This window comes from Macrosteles quadrilineatus, unplaced genomic scaffold (genome assembly GCF_028750875.1).
Source record: "Macrosteles quadrilineatus isolate MER2022 unplaced genomic scaffold, UCM_ALF_1.0 Scaffold_8__2_contigs__length_117827958, whole genome shotgun sequence".
Taxonomy (NCBI): Eukaryota; Metazoa; Arthropoda; class Insecta; order Hemiptera; family Cicadellidae; genus Macrosteles; species Macrosteles quadrilineatus.
This window is the reverse complement of record NW_026542601.1, coordinates 59,723,986-59,740,438: the sequence shown is the minus strand read 5'-3', so window position 1 is coordinate 59,740,438 and position 16,453 is coordinate 59,723,986. Positions and strand designations below refer to the sequence as shown.

Here is a 16,453-nt window from a genome sequence, read left to right as displayed (position 1 = left end):
AAACTAACAAAGTTTTTATTTACACTATTGTCTCTCATGTATTTGGTAACAATACCTACCTAACTTGGAGGGCTTAAGCTATTTGTCTTTTCTTGCATATTTTACCGTGTCATATGGATATATAATTTTCCTCAAACTTCAAAACAATACAATGTTCTTTAATTAAGATTTCTTTATCAATCCACACAAAAAAGAGCTGCAGTGTTCTTAGTAATATGAATCAAGATTGGAATTAAATAATTATTTGAAAAAATCAGTAGATTAAAAGGCATTAGGAAAAATTACCTCACTTTCTTTCAGTGAATATATTCTATCCTACAGATGTTATCTGAAACCAGTTTAAGCCCATTCCACATACCCTTATTTTTCTTTTGAAGCCTTTATCAATGTAACATTTTTAACTCTAGCTGTTACAATCAAAAAGGCCTAAAATGATTTTGACCTTTTGGGCCCCAGTGGCCAATTAGATCAGCCATCAAGAGCAACACAACTAAACTTCCACCTACAACATTTTATCCTTGGTGTATCTTAGGAAAGACTAAGGCTAAAAGCCATGACATATAATGAAACCTAGGAGTCGGGTTAGTAACAGGTTCTCTTGGGCTATCGGTTCAACATGATTATTAGTGCAGTAGGTCGTTCGCGCTAATCTATTGCCAAGGGTTCTAATCATTGTCTCTGGCCAGGAGGCAGCACTGTTTACTTGAGGAGTTTGGATCCCGTCTTGGTTGAGACTAGTGTGTAACTCTTGAGGAGTTAACCTATCTGTGCCAGAGCTCAGTAAGAGAGGCCCACCTTGTGAACGGCTAGAGTGTAAGTCGACAGGATGGATGGATTCTTTGTGGGGAAAGCATTTGACCTAGCCTTACAGAGGGTAGGGTACAAAAAAAATTATTTATAATAGGGATTAGCATCGATAGCCAATGCTTGCCAAAACAAAAATTTTATGTTTTTCTTTCAATGTTCAATTTTTTACATTCGTGGTAAGTTTAGGTTCCCTACAAATGTTTTTGTTACATCGATATTTTTGGTCAACTATTGAAATATCGATGTTTTTCCATAAACTTAACTGAATTGTATTTAAGTTAGTTGTTGATAAAGATTTTAATGTTATTTAAGAAGAAATTATTTTTTTTTTTATTTAGGCCTAGACCTTTTTAACTATATTACATTAATAAGGTAAAAAGATAGGCCTATTGCCAAATGGACTAGACTGAGACAAGAGTAGGGAGAGTGAGATAACTATCTAAGTTAACTTTACATTGTTAAAGTGCTTGTTTCCTGTGAAAATCAATTGATTTCTTACTTGGTAGGTCTACCTAAATCTCAGCGGCAGCATTCCTCCTATAACTTAACATAATCAAATGCTTAAGACCAATATTTTGGCTTACAAATGTGAAAGAGAAACTGCCAATTTAGAAGCTGAGACAGAAAGCAGACAAAAAAACTCAAAGTAGGCTTAAAAACATTTGATTAAGATTGGCCTATCGATGTTACCATCGCTGGTTACCCCATCGAAGCTCGTCCCTAAATAATGAACAGGGGTACAGGGGTATGTAGTTGTAGTATAATTCTCTGGGCACATGATTCACTTGAAAAAATGTTTTTTAACGTAGGCTATGTTTTTTTTAAATCTAGCACATATTATTATGGTCAGTTTGTGAAAAAACCCCATCTTCTCAGCTTCTAGAACTGTTAATAATATTCCACTTGCCCTACCAAACTTGCCCTTGGGGCAAGTGTAACCACGGTTGGAAATTTTAAGATGTAAGAAATTTTAAGCGATATTCTGAATCTACATGCAAACAATAGTTAGTAGGCATCACGGCAAGTTACCCAAAATATTGTTACATTTATACAACTTTAAAAATGTAAATAAATATAAAAAAATTTTCAAAGTTTGACCTTTGAATTTAGGGAAGGATACATCAGATGGTCGTATGTAGGCCTACTGTAAGCTTTTTTTCAAAATTCAAAAAGTACATTTTATTATAGCCTATGTTAAGGCCTATGTGGCGTTTTAAGGTTAAGAACCTTACAACCAAACAAGGTCCAGAGAACACAATATGATGGCAATTAAGCTGAAACTTCTCTTAACAGTTGATTGATTTAAGCTTAGCCTAATTACACTTGCCCCCTGGTTCCACTTACCCCACTTCACCCTCCTTAGCTAGACTTATTATCAAGGATAAGGATTCTTGTTAGGTACACTTATTTATGTTTGGGCTAGGTCTGCGGGACACTTATGAAACTGCAGCCAGGAATACAATTAACTTACAAAACCTTAAGGTCAAGACGTATTGGGCTTGTCGATAACTTAAAACCTAAAAGCGGAAACTTAACTCACCCTTTGGGAATTACCATTGGATAGGTAACCAGCGAGGTGTTTGGCAACATCATTTTTCTCAGCTACATTCAAAACACTCATTTTATCATCAGAAGTGGTTTCAAGATTAGGCCTATGACTTCTTATAACACTACTGGAAAACTGCACATTTCCCAAAAAAAATAAAGAAACCCAATTGTTATAAATACATCTCACTGGGCTTAGGCTTAACTCAACTTTAAGTTTGAAAGAAAGCATCTAAACCTAAGTGAATGGAATTACTTAAATTAGAGAGGATTTATTAGGACTTTTGTAAATAGACTAAACTCCCTGGAAGAATGAAAACATTTATGGTCAAGTTCATTCTCAATCTCAACCGCAACATATACGAGCTTAGATTCGATTAAACTTTTTAAACATCTGAAGATTGTGAAAGAAAACCACTTTTTGTCTAAACTATAACATAATTAACCTAAAATAAAATTGAAATAAAATAACAACAACAACAAACAGGATTCAAGATGTGAAGTGTACCGCTTTTAAAATGATGACATATAAGTAAAAAACAGCTGTTAAAGAAAAGTACTCGATCAAATCCGGTGCCAGTGGTGGAATGAATACGGACCATTGATTATAGGACAATACGGTGAAACATTGATTAAATGACTACCACAATCCCAGTGGTTGAAGCGTGGAGCGTAGGCCATATCCATAGATTAAGATTTAAGACTAACATTCCTCAGGGATTCCTCCTTAAAAGGTGAGTTAATTTTAAAATATACCAATTTTACTTTTTAGGGGTCCCATATATGACTCTGAGGCTTGTTATTTTATAACACAGGCCCTCATTCATTTGTTATATCAATTGACAAAGGAGATTGTTAAGGAAGCAGCTTTTATATGAATAGAAAATTGAAAACTTTTGGTAAGTCCATCAGAAATCCACCACCCTCCCGACTCCTGAACAGCTTCCTATATTCTTTGTTTCTACATTGTCTAGGGCTATGACGTCCTCTGACTCAGCATGAAAACCTGGCTTGGCTGCAATAATGGAAAAATTTGCGCAAGGATCCTTAATTTACCTACCAACACACTTGGATGTTTTAGCGAATTCCCCTTACAGGGAAGTAGTTACTGTATTGCGGTATGTGGCATGGTAAGACATAGACCCAGGACCGATTTACTTGACCTTTTTGATGTCTCCAGAGAGAGGCCAAAACACTATTCGATCAAATTAATTTATTATTATGTAATATACACGTCCGTAAATGCGATAACTCTTGTAATTTTGGTCCAATTTTAATTAAATTTCGTTTGAAGGTGTAAGCATGGAAAAAATTGAGTTTGGGAACCACCATCAAGATCTGGCCTTAGAAACTATGGGGTATTAACATTTTTTTTTATTTTTATTTTTACCCTCAAAATATGAAAATGACAAATTTTCATCTGGCTGTATTAGGCTACAGCCATCTTGAAGAGCTTAAAAAAATCAAATCAAAATGCCTTATTTATTCTTGAGCGCTTCCCAAAACAATTTGAGAAACGTAAGTGATGTGGTTGGAGAAGGTATAAGACCACCATCAAGAACCACGCCAAAAGTTCTCACAGTGTCACAAACCTTAAGCTTTTTATTGTCAAGTTGAATATGCACTTCACCATCGCAGATTTCTTGGATTGCGATGGGTGGTGATCCAATGTGGATCACTGTGCATTTTTCAACTTTCAACTTAAGGCCGTGCTTCCTTGACCACTCACTTATTCTCTCAAGACCCATGTTTGCATCCTCAAAGGCGCTGTTGAATGAGCCGATTGGGAAAAATGCAACTATGGCAGTCATCTGCATATGCATGCACATTACAGTGACGTATACACGTGGTAAGGTCGGCTGTGTAGAGTCAGATTAGAGTGTAGAAAATAGATTTGTAGAGTGTAAATAAGATGGGTCCCAGACAACTCCCCTGTGGGACTCCCCCCTTCGAGGTGTCTACACCCATCCTGGTTACCTGGGAATAACTTTTGTATCTTAAAGCCAGGTAACTTTTGTATCTTTAGTATCTTAAAGCGTAATATAAAATTAAACTTTATGGAGAAAAAAGATACCCATGTCATTGTTATGGAGAAAAAGAAAACTACTATATTTAGCTTGTTTATGGATGATGGATGCGTGTTGATCAAATTTATTAATTTAACCCTATACTATTAATATTAACATTTGATGAGAAAAATCCTCCGCCACAGCAGGCCTTCAGACTAAGCAAATTTCCATTTACAAGTATTGGATTTTAAATTAAATCTATTTTTAACAGTGGGTTTAACAAGTAAACAAGTACCTAGGTTTGCTGCTTCAGGGAGTGTAATAAAGTGGGTTTTTTTTGTAAAATATGAATAGCTTAGTATTAAATAAATGAATTTGCCAAGTTTGATCAAAATATATCCATAAAACAAGCAAACTACAACATTTCACTTGACACTATTATTCTCTTAAGAACATGGGATATTAATTTACTATTTTTATTCAATTTTATCCATAACCAACAACCGCACAAAAACACTCCAATATACTAAATTATTTGTTTTTTTCAAACTCTTTGAAATGGTGTAAAGAGAAATTTTATGTTTTGAGGGTCAAAATGAGAAAACACAATTTTTAACCCACAAAACCCTTTATAACACGCCGTTCCCAAAGTTTGATCATGCTGCTTCACAAACTCATTCAATACTGCCCTACACCTTCAAGCCAAATTTCATCAAAATCAGACAAAAATTAATCAAGTTATCGAGTTCACAGACGTATATATACGTTAAATACAAATTTGAACGAATAGTGTTTTTGGCCTCTAGGGACATCAAAATGAAAAAAAGATATCGGTCCCGAGCCTAGGTCTTACTGTGCTACCTACAGTAATAGCTATTTCCCTATAGGGAAATCCGCTAAAACCACTTTTTACCTTCCCTTTTGCAGCAAACCTAAGTATTCCTTAAATCTAATGTTATTTAAATGGGAAATTTAGTTTGCAGGTTTAGTGTGTCGGGGGTATTTTTCATTGAAATTGGGTCGTAATGAGGATAAATGAGCAGACTCGTGACTTGTACTATAAATATACCACACCACCAATTTATTTGACACTTCATGTAGAAGCATGTTTAAGAACATATAGGCGGTAGGCCAGGGTGGTACGGGGGGCATTTGCCTCCCCCCCCAACTTAAAAAAATTTTTAATTTTATAGCCCACCAACAATAAAAATCCAAATAAAAATTAATTTATTCTAGCCTACTTTCTAAAGTGGTTACCCTACTCACAAGTTATTTATACCAAGTATTACGGGGTATTTTATACCCACCCTGTAGGATGGTGTACTAGTTGTACCCCTCCCCAAAATCTGAGTCTCGTGGCGCCTCTGTACTACCATAGATAAAAGTAGTATAGATAAAAGGAGTATGTCTACTTCTTTTAATCTACGGTACTAATGTCAGACTACATAGTTTATGTTCAACTAAAAATTCCCATGAAATAGCACCTTTCTCAAGAATACCACACCAACACACATGTCCTTATTAGCCTTATTTTAGGAATTTTATTGGAGAAAAAAGATATTATTTTTAAGGAATATAATGGAGAAAGTGAAAGGGATTATTTGTTTCATGTAGCGATTGAACAAGCTAATTTTCTCTGAGTAGATGTCGACCATCCAATACTTTTTTTAATGAGCCATTATTAACTAAAAAAATATTGTGTTAAAAGTTATTTTAAATGACCGTGAATATATGCTTTACAAACTACTCTTGATTCAATGATAAAACTGAGACAAATGATAAAATGCCTGATGTACTTGTGCAAGCAACTACTTCTAGATTACATTTTTAAGTACCTATCTCTTTGTTGAGAGTTTTATTTATAAAAACGTGACAGATTCATGAACTTTGAGATTGTTATTCTTAGATCTTGATAGTAGATACTTACCTCTTTGAAGAGTACAAGTTCTGATTACAGGTTGGTATTGTAAATTTCTTAAACATTGATTTTCATCTTTAAACATTTTAAAATTGCCATTCAATAAAAAAAGTCATTAATATAATTAAAGAACATAAATATTGCTTGACAATATGTTTAAAGTAACTAAAGTATCCAAAGTCTGATATTAATTTGGAAACTAAGATTCAATAGTTCAGAAACCTTTTACCTTAGTTTTGCTCATGTATACACTTTGCCTTTCACTACATAGTACATTGTACAAGAAATATTCAAATTATTATACTATTCGTTTTGTGGTTAAGATGAACTTCATTCCTAAAAATTAGCCCATATCCTCTGTTAAATTTAAGACAGGCTTTCAACAGGAGTGATATTCACAAATAAAATAATTTAAAATATATCATTTAGGTATATCTGTGAATGTCCTTAGGATTTTTTATAAGATTCTGCCTTATAACAAAACTTGGTCCCATTCTATAGCTATTAAGTACACATTTTTATTTTTAGAAATACATCAAGCTCAAATTTGCAAGTACGTTTAGTTTAATTTTAAACTGTGGGATAGATAACAGCATGATCTAAAATTTGTGTTAGTTCCTTATTAGTCTCAAAATTCCTAAAACTTAATATTCTATTATTTGAAAATATTTACATAAATATTTATGCACTCATAATCATTATGACTCGATTATTACCAACCAACAAAACGATTAGTGTGGTGAGGAGATTCATACAAAGTAAACTAGTCAACAATAGAATCTGTTTATTGCAGAAAACAATTAAAATTAAGAATCATAAAGTCGGCTCAGTTTAAAAAAAAATCAAAAATGCTAAAACTAAAACTGTCACAAAAAGCACCACATTTGCATTGTCACTGTACAAAAACATTAAATGTAAAAAATACATCTTAATAAGACTGTAAAAAATGAACAATGTTAATTATTTAACACAAGTAATTCAGTAATAACAATCTAAAAATATAATACTGTTAATGGATCTGTTAAACAAACTTTTCATTGAAATCTTCAGAATTCAAAAACTGGACAAGTTTCTAAGATGTATAAAAGTTCTTGTACCTCAGGGCTGTGTAAAAAACTTAAAACCTTCTCTCCATAGAATGCCAACATAACCAGAATCTTCTCCCTCTTCTTGAGATACTTCTTGGCTCTGACACATTTTCTTCTGAAACTGCCGACCTTTTCAGGTGTTTTATTCCCCATTTTGTGATAGTCTAGAGGCGATGTTTCAGATGAACAATCAGTAGTAGTTAATAGGATCAAATTTGATGGTAAAACACTGTTTGACTCATTAATGTCTTTGGATATGAAATGTTTTAAAGAATTCATTAATTAAAAATGTAAACACGGTCAAGCGGCATGTAAACTATCCAGGTAAACCACAACACTTCTGAACTGCGCACATTTGACGTTCAGCAGTAAAAAATCCGCCATTGACCGTGACCGTAAAAGTGTAAACTTACTACTACTAGGAAATAAACACATGAAGTGATCGGGGTGACGTGTATTTATAATATTTTAATTAATTAGGAATTAAAGGATAACTGATACAGAATTATGCAATAGGAGTCGTTGCTACCAGGGTATCTCTAGACAATTAATCCGTTAAGTAAGACACCAGCTTAACCGATTAAAATGTAGAAAAATATTTTCTATCACAATATCTGATTGTGATACAGTCATGCTGTCAAAGTGAAAGATTAATTTAATCATAGTCGTATTATATTTGTTCTCATATCCTCATTAATTGTATTGTAACTTTTGAAATAATATTAAATACACCCCCGTTGCAGCAGGGGTTTGACCCTCAAATCAAAATTTCCAAATTTCTCTTAAGACCTTTTTAAAGAGCTAAAAAACAAACAATTTAGTATATCAAAGTGTTTTTGTACGGTTATTGGTAACAGGGAAAATTCTAAAATTTGGTTGTGTTATTGTTGTTAAATTTGAAATTCCCATGTTATTCTTATGGAGAATATTGTAAAGTTTTGTAGTTTGCTTGTTCATGGATATATTTTGATCAAATATGTCAAATTTAATTATTTTATACTAAAGCTATTCATATTTTACTAAAAACCTCACTTTAAATTATTAGTTTCCTTGTAGCAGCCAACCTAGGTACTCGTTAAACCTAATGTTTACAATAGATTTAATTCATAATAAATTCAGACAAATGCTTAGGCTACAGGTTTGCTGCAGCGGGGGTATTGTTTTAACATGATGGGCTTACTTGAGGAAAACTGAATTTTAAATATTAGCCTTCTTAAAGTAAGCAATGAATTACTTTGAATGAAAATCACACACGTTAACAAAGTTTACTGTTTACATACATATAAACAGCGTATCATGTATCATCACCCCGGTTTCTTTGAATAATCAATTGTTGATTTTATGATATGTTTGAAAGCCATCAAGATCATCAAGGACGACTAGGAAGCTCAACTGTTAGCCAAAACTTGACTACTGGATCTTCACTTCCCGATTCATTATAAAAATTATTAACGTGAGACACATAAGTTGTAGTTTAAACGCCGGAATGTGAATGTTAATATAAATTTTGTAATTATATTATATTTTGAAATGTTTACATTCATTAAAATGAAACAGTTGTAGTTGTAGTTGAAGTCAAACTACAATTCTTAAAGTCAATCTATAAATTTGATATTATAAAAAAACATTTAAAATTGTTATATGTTGGTTTTTTGTTTTGAGGTCCCTAGAGGCCAAAAATATACGTATATGTGTGTCCGTTAGCGCGATAACTTAAGCAAAAATGATCCAATTTTGATTAAATTTGGTAGAAACGTGTAAAACTACATTTGTTCAAACGAGTTCGCGAACCAGCGTGATCTGACTATGGGAACATTTATGGAGGGTTTTGTGGGGTAAAAATTGGTTTTTCCCATTTTTGACTCTAAAAAAATAAAATTTCACAATTTCTTTCCAGACCATTTTGTAGAGCTTCCAAAAAGAAATAATTTTGTATATTGAAGCGTTGTTGTATGCCTTACGGTTACAGAGATTATTTTCCCTGTAGCATCAAACCTAGGTACCGTACTCATTAAAATTAATGTTATTTAAATAGGAAATAAATCTGACAATTTTCAGGGTATATTTTAGTAGAAATCCAGCCAGGTAAATGGAAATTGGCTTAGTCTGCATGTTTGCTGCGGCGGGGGGTATTTTAGTAGTTATGACGACGGTCTCAGATTTAAGAGAATGCCATGGATTTTGTGTTTTCACTTCTATAGCCTACTCACCATCACTTAATTAACACCATAACGTACCCTATAACAATAAAATATGAACCCTGATGACTTCACTTAATTTTGTGGATGCCTCTGCGAACGCTATCTAGTTACTGCATACTTCTTGATATACAGTGAAATTACAGTATTAGTGAGAACTCAATGAGAGACTTGAGACTTGCATTTTGCAGTTGGCAACCCTCATACACTGTTCTATCAGCTGTTTCTACTTTCCTCTCCTGTTTATTTTGTTGTTGTTTGTGATTGTGTATGGCTCGGGGTTGTTTATTTCTACTTTTAAAGTTGTGAAAGTAAATTCTAAATTATATATTACTAAGTTTGCATGGAGATCGGTCCCTATCATTCTGAAAACAATTTTTTTTAATTCTATCAATCTTTTAATAAGTAATTGTGGACAATTATATATTTTTATACTTAAGTTGTATTAAGTTAACTCTTTAACTCAAATTATGTATATACAGTATATAAGTTATTTTTTAAAATAATACTACTTCAAGATAAACTCACAAATTTGGATGCATAATAATAATAATAATAATTACTTAGGTATAACATTTTAAATGGTTTCAAGCAACTTAACCCCACTGCTTAAGCCACAACAGACAACTACCTGTACCTAAATGTTCTTCACTACTTCACTATTCTATACAGGCTGCAATAATTTTTCTAATTTATCAACAAAAAAGTAGTTATAGACTAGTTTATTATCATCTATTTAATCAGTAGTTTGTCTGCTAATTCCTATCTTAAGGCCTGATGCTGATGCTATAGGCTAGTGAAGGCCTACCCAGGAAATAAATATCAAGGAAAATTATTTTAAATTTGGTAAGTACCAATGAACAAGATAAACCCTCAAAAAATAAATTTAAAATATAAAAATAGGTAATAATAATCTTATACATTTAAAATTAATCTGTAGGATATATATATACTTAAAAAAATTATTGTTCCCACAGATAGGCTATGGCCGTACTTCTTGATGGCGGGTTTTCTTCACAACTGAAAAAGCATGTTGGCGTGGACGAAAAGGTTCTTGCTGAAAAACCACTTTGGTGCGCCGAATTTCTTGTTACTGATCCTGAGGCTGTATGCAACGCTCACTCAGATTATGTTGAAGGTTAGAGAGGGTTTAGCTCTGATCATGTCTAGGTACTTTACTTTTAGATTATACTCCCACAGGTGAAACTGGATATCCGTCTCTATCAGATTATTGAACAATAAAGATATCGATTCGATCAGTAAAAATTTATTGAATCCAAAGAAGAAAAAAATAATGTAAAAAGGAGTAGAAGGATTTCTACAAGATTCTTCATTTGCAGGCCTAAGAGCGGCCAGCGTCATAACTGCATAATTTACATAGGTAATTAAATGAATGTTAGCCTAATACCAATTTTATGTTGCTCTCACCGGAAGACCAAGAGTGTAGTGATTACAAAGATCTTTGTTGCCAGATTTATCAAATCCTTACTAAGACTGATTTATTTTCAAGCTTTCTCGCAACATTTCTTTTAGCAAAGATTCATCACAAGTGTAGCCTATTTTTTGTATGTATCTACAAAAACTTTTGTATGTATGCCTTTGACTTTCTTATCTATTTTTGTAAGGGAACAGTACAAACCACTCTTGTTACTGCTCTTGTTCTTGCTCTTGCTCTTGTTACTGTCTATGTCTACTTTTTTCCAGATAGCATACAGTAATTCATTATTGATAGCCCGATGGATCTGGAACTAATCTTGCCAGGAATAGAATCATTGACCATTCTCTCGGCAGTAATGGTTAAAAGGTCATGTGTGCTGGGCAATCACATTAAAAGTGTTAAAGATTAAAAAATCTTTATAAAAAGATCTCTAAAAGATATCTTTAAAATATCTTTATATTTATCTTTATTAAATAACTATGTGTTTAAAAGCTTTAAATTAAATGTGCTTGACCCATACTAAGTAAGACATATTTTTGGACCACCCTAGGACTGGAAGTACCATTTTTCTTGATCATATGAGATAAGAGCAAGTTTTCTCCAATAAGCCTGGTTTACACGGGTCGAGTACGGCGGGCGAGTCAGTGTACGAGTTGCCACTCGCTCTTTAACTCGCATGGTGTAGACATGCGGGCGAGTCGAGCAACGGGCGAGTTGATAAAAAGAGGTCAGTTGAGAGCGAGTCGAGTGATTTAGTTGAAAACCGAGTTGCTCGGCCCAGTAGCTACCCCCACCACCACAATTTGCCCGCGAAACATCTGTTTACTGCTATCAAGTAAGTCCAGTGACCACAGAATTATTTTTAAAATTTTTTATTTGGTTGCTGAGTGAGTCGATCACACACAACGATCAGTATTGAGGTTAGTTCAGTGAGTAGTGTAGGCCTACTCAATGCTCAATGGTTTATTTGAACAGTTCAAGTGATTTTGTACAAGTTGAACAGTAGGCCTACTGTGTTGCATTGTCTCGTAATCTACTCTTGTAGAATTCAGTTTTCAAAATTGTTGTACAACTTAGGATCTACAGTTCTACTGGACTGATTTTATTAATCGATGGGTCGTTAGAAAGCTCACTTCCAAAAATGTGTTCTATCATAAATACATTGAAAACGGTGTTTTCAAATGTTTTTTAGGAGGCAACTTTTGGCTGCCTTTATATATCATTTTAAAGAAATGCAGTATAGTAATTTGTAACAAATCTTATTCTCTTTCAGAATATCACCTTTCACTTTAGTCTATTTTCTCACCGTTTAAAAGTTTTGCAAAAAAGCTTTAAGCAACCTCTGAAGTAAAGTGGTTATTCTGTTTTACATCTAATACGGTAATCTAATTCAGTGATTTACTTAAGTTACTGCATGGATTCAGTATTAAATTCCTGAAGGGCCATTTTAAACTCAAACAACATTTAACACGAAAGCTGCGGTATACGGAATACCCTTCACCGTAAAGAAATAATAAAAATTACTTCTCTGTGCCTACACTGTCCCTGTTTGAAATAATTGAAATAGGAATGCGTGTAGACAGTCCAGTCAAGTACCGGGCGAGTTGAACAAATTAACAACTGGGCCTAGTAACTGGGCCGAATAACTCGTCTGACATACTCGACCCGTGTAAACCAGGCTATAGGCTTTAAAATTGCTAGAAAAGTTAATTTGCTTTAAGGCTTTTAAATGCATTTTTGTCATTAAGTTACTGTAAAACATAATAGCTTAAACCCCATTTGTGAGCTTTTATTTTCAAAAATTATCCGTATAACCAACTTAAACAAGTCCTAGGCATTACATGTCTAATGAAAACTTAATCAATTTTATTTTTTCAGCTGGATGTGAAATAATTTCCACTAACACTTATCAGGCCAGTGTTGATGGGTTTCAAAAATATTTAAATCTTGATAGACAACAAAGCCTGGATCTCATCAAGGAAGCTGTTGTTTTAGCAAGAAAAGCAGTAAACAAATCAGAAAATGGTATGTAGGCAATACATCAACTTATATCCTTTTCGACAAGTTAGCTGCTTATCAAGTTAACTTAGCTAGGTGACAACGGGATGAAAACTGTTGCATCTGTAACACCTTGTGAAATACATTGTTTTAATAGGTAGTATTGATTATATGTACTGTAGAAAGTTCTGTTTACTAACAGTTCTTAGGACACAGTGTCAGCCAGAATTAATATTCAGTCACAACTGAAAGCAGCCATGCTTGACAGAAACTTAAGGTTAGGTTATAATAATTAGGCTGAGTTAAAATAATTAACATTTTTAGCAAATTTCCCATATAGGGAATAAGCTATTACCGAAGGTCTCATGGTAAGACCTAGACCGGGGACCGATTTACTTTTTCGTTTTGAGGTCCCCAGAGGCCAAAAACACCGTCCATTCATATATATATATGTTGTGTCTGTTAGCGCGATAACTCGAGCAAAAATGATCCAATTTTGATAAAATTTGGTACAAACAAGTAAACCCATGTTTATTCAAACAAGTTCGCGAACCAGCATGATCAGACTATGGGAACGGGGGTTTATGGGATAAAATTTTGTTTTTCCTATTTTTGACTCTAAAAACATAACATTTCACAACTTCTTTCCAAACAATTTTGTAGAGTTTAGAAAAAAAGAAATAATTTTGCCTATTTATTTAAGCGTTGTTGTATGCCTAACGGGTACGGAGATAATAAAAAAAAAAATTAAATTTAAAATTCTCATGTTATTCTTGGAGAATGAAAAACAGTCGTAGTTTGCTTGTTTATGGACATATTTTGATCAAATTTGGCAATTTTGTTTATTTCATACTAAGCTATCAACATTTCAATAAAAAACACACCTCAATACCTTCCCTGTAGCAGCAAACCTAGGTACTCATTAAAATTAATGTTATTTAAATAGGAAATAAATCTGACAATTTTAGAAATTTATAATTAGAAATCCAGCCAGGTAAATTGAAATTCGACTAGTCCGCAGGTTTGTTGCAACGAGGGTATTATATCCCATCAATTGTTAACCTAACCAAATGTCCAATTTAACAAAAATTTTTAATTTCTCCAGTATTGTGAGCTTCCTCAACCTTTCTCAAGTAAAAAACGGGATTTAAGTAGGTGCACATGACCCCACCAAAGTGAAAATGAAACTTAAAATTAACAGTGATTTAAATTTGTTAACCTACGAACTTAGTTTAGGAAGCAGTTAACTTATTCAGCACTCTTATGATAAAAATATAGAGTTTTTTTTAAACAAGTATAGTTTTATGTGTGACTACCATTTTTTAAACTGATTTGTGACCAACTTGCAGGAAGCAGTGTTTTGGTAGCAGGATCAGTCGGACCATATGGAGCTTCTCTGCATGATGGGTCAGAGTATCGAGGGGAGTACATAGAGTCTACGACTCAGCAACAGCTAATGGACTGGCATAGGCCGAGGATACAGGCATTGGTAGAGGCTGGGGTGGACTTGCTGGCTGTGGAGACAATACCCGCAGTAGGGGAGGCTGTGGCTGTGCTGACATTGCTGAAGAACGAGTTCCCCAATCAGAAGGCCTGGATCAGCTTTACTTGCAAAGTAGGTCTTAACATTAAAATCGTGATTATTTAAATCCCGAAGTTCATTTGTATACCTCTTGTAATAATTGTTTGGCAGTTTTATGACTCAAAATTCGGAGTAGTCTTGGTATTTTCTTTTTTTTAGGGAGAGGCGGGAAAATGTGTTTACAAACACAGTTGGCCAGCCTGTAGTGGTGTACTAAAAAACTTTTTAATACCCAAACACTACCCACTAATTACCTCTTCTACTCCTTCAGACACTGTCTTGGTATATAGTAGTCGCTTTGTTCTTACTGTGTTGTTCCAAGATCTCCTGTAACACGTTTCATGCTTTTCTGGTAGCTAGACCTTTTTGTTTTTTAAGACCTATCTGTAACCGTACTATAGATATTCTTGAGTTTTTTTAAGATAGTTAAAAAAGATTAATGAGAAAACATTACACACAGGATGGACTGCACTTATCACATGGGGAGACGTTTAGGGAGGCGGTGGCACAGTGTTGCCAAACTAACAGGGATCAGCTGGTGGCAGTTGGCAGCAACTGTTCCAACCCTGTGTTTATCTCTTCTCTGCTAAAGAGTGCACAGGAGCAGCAAGTTCCCTTCATTGTGTACCCTAACAGTGGAGAAGCATGGGATTCAGATGCAGGGTGAGCAAAGTGCATCTATGTGCATCTTAATTGTGAAATATTTAATTAAATTGTAAATTCAATAGTTTTGGTCTCATTTGGTACAGGTTGAACTAAACTACTTCCGCAACATTTACCATGTAAAGGTTAGTTAAAAAAAACTACATCTTTCCTGTTTCCTCTCATCCTTACTTTTTAACCAAAACTCCAAGTGGGTGATCAAGTGAACTATAAGATCGCTTGGCACGATAATTCCAGGTGCTTCAATAAAACCCATTATGCCACAAACAAACAACTAACTGTCTTCAGCACCTAACCTGATTTCTTCTTAAAGGTGGACAAACAAAGACGCTTGCGTGCCTCTCACCCATTACATTCCCGAGTGGATCTCATTGGGAGCCAAATACATTGGTGGGTGTTGCAGAACTACAGCAGAAGATATACGGCTGTGCCGCAAGTACTTGGATACGTTGTAAGCGAATTTGGATGTCAAAATACATTTGTAAATAATTATACTTTATTACTGAGCTTATTAAGGTTATAAATAAAATTGATTACATACTTAATAATATTTCTACTTCTTAATATTTCATCCTAATAACAAATAATTAGTCTTATGTAGCAACTTTGTAGTTGTAGTGCTCACTAACAATTGAATTTCTGGATCTACAGTAGCTGGTTCCAGACAGTACTTTTGACTATTAATAGAACTAGACATTCCATTTCCATAAAGTTGTTACCAGTTTTTACATTAAAATAGATTTAGTCAACGTGAGCTACCGACAGATTGCTCTGATGCAAGTCACTGATTTCTGACGACTATGATGGTCTTTCAACCAAGTCAAACTGATAGGATAACTTATTGTAACCTTAAGCATCTATTATGCCCATCAAATATCTCTGTAACAAAGAATAAGGACGAATATATAATTTTAGATACAATATTAGCACATTCTATGACTGGCTCACAGAACTATATTCTTTTTGATACAAAATTAGCAACAGCTGGTCCATATAGATGGGGTGTCACTTCAGTATCCAAAAGTCAATAGCAGTACTCAAAACTGCAAACAGTAATCCTAGATTGAACTCATAATAAATGGTACAGCTATTTCAAGAGATGGCCTTAGTCAGTATCAAAGCTACTCACTGCATCTTACTCTATGTAGGCTACCCTAAAATTTTTAAGCTGAAAATGTCCCATGAATACATATTTCATTAATCGAGA

General features: G+C 33.9%; 2 protein-coding genes across 4 annotated transcripts in view; one reads left to right on the top strand and one right to left on the bottom strand.

The window, feature by feature from the left end:
- LOC129001284 (DNA topoisomerase 3-alpha) overlaps positions 1-2,834 on the bottom strand; it is a 42,906-nt gene extending 40,072 nt beyond the window's left edge. The window contains exon 1 of the mRNA XM_054428532.1: positions 2,348-2,834. Within this exon, the coding sequence (XP_054284507.1) occupies positions 2,348-2,584 (237 nt within the window). The 5' untranslated portion in view covers positions 2,585-2,834. The remainder of the gene's footprint in view (positions 1-2,347) is intronic.
- A 3,406-nt stretch (positions 2,835-6,240) lies between these two features.
- On the top strand, positions 6,241-15,781 carry LOC129000119 (uncharacterized). Of its 3 annotated transcripts, none has more exons than XM_054427023.1 (6): positions 6,241-6,318; positions 10,543-10,703; positions 12,882-13,028; positions 14,351-14,616; positions 15,044-15,246; positions 15,560-15,781. In XM_054427023.1, the coding sequence occupies exons 2-6, from the start codon at positions 10,550-10,552 to the stop codon at positions 15,699-15,701; spliced, it is 912 nt and encodes a 303-aa protein (XP_054282998.1). In that variant the 5' UTR covers positions 6,241-6,318; positions 10,543-10,549; the 3' UTR covers positions 15,702-15,781. The 3 variants fall into 3 exon arrangements, with proteins under 3 accessions (XP_054282998.1, XP_054282997.1, XP_054282996.1); XM_054427022.1 differs by lacking the exon at positions 6,241-6,318 and adding an exon at positions 9,846-9,970; XM_054427021.1 differs by lacking the exon at positions 6,241-6,318 and adding an exon at positions 10,269-10,411.
- Positions 15,782-16,453: the final 672 nt, after the last annotated feature.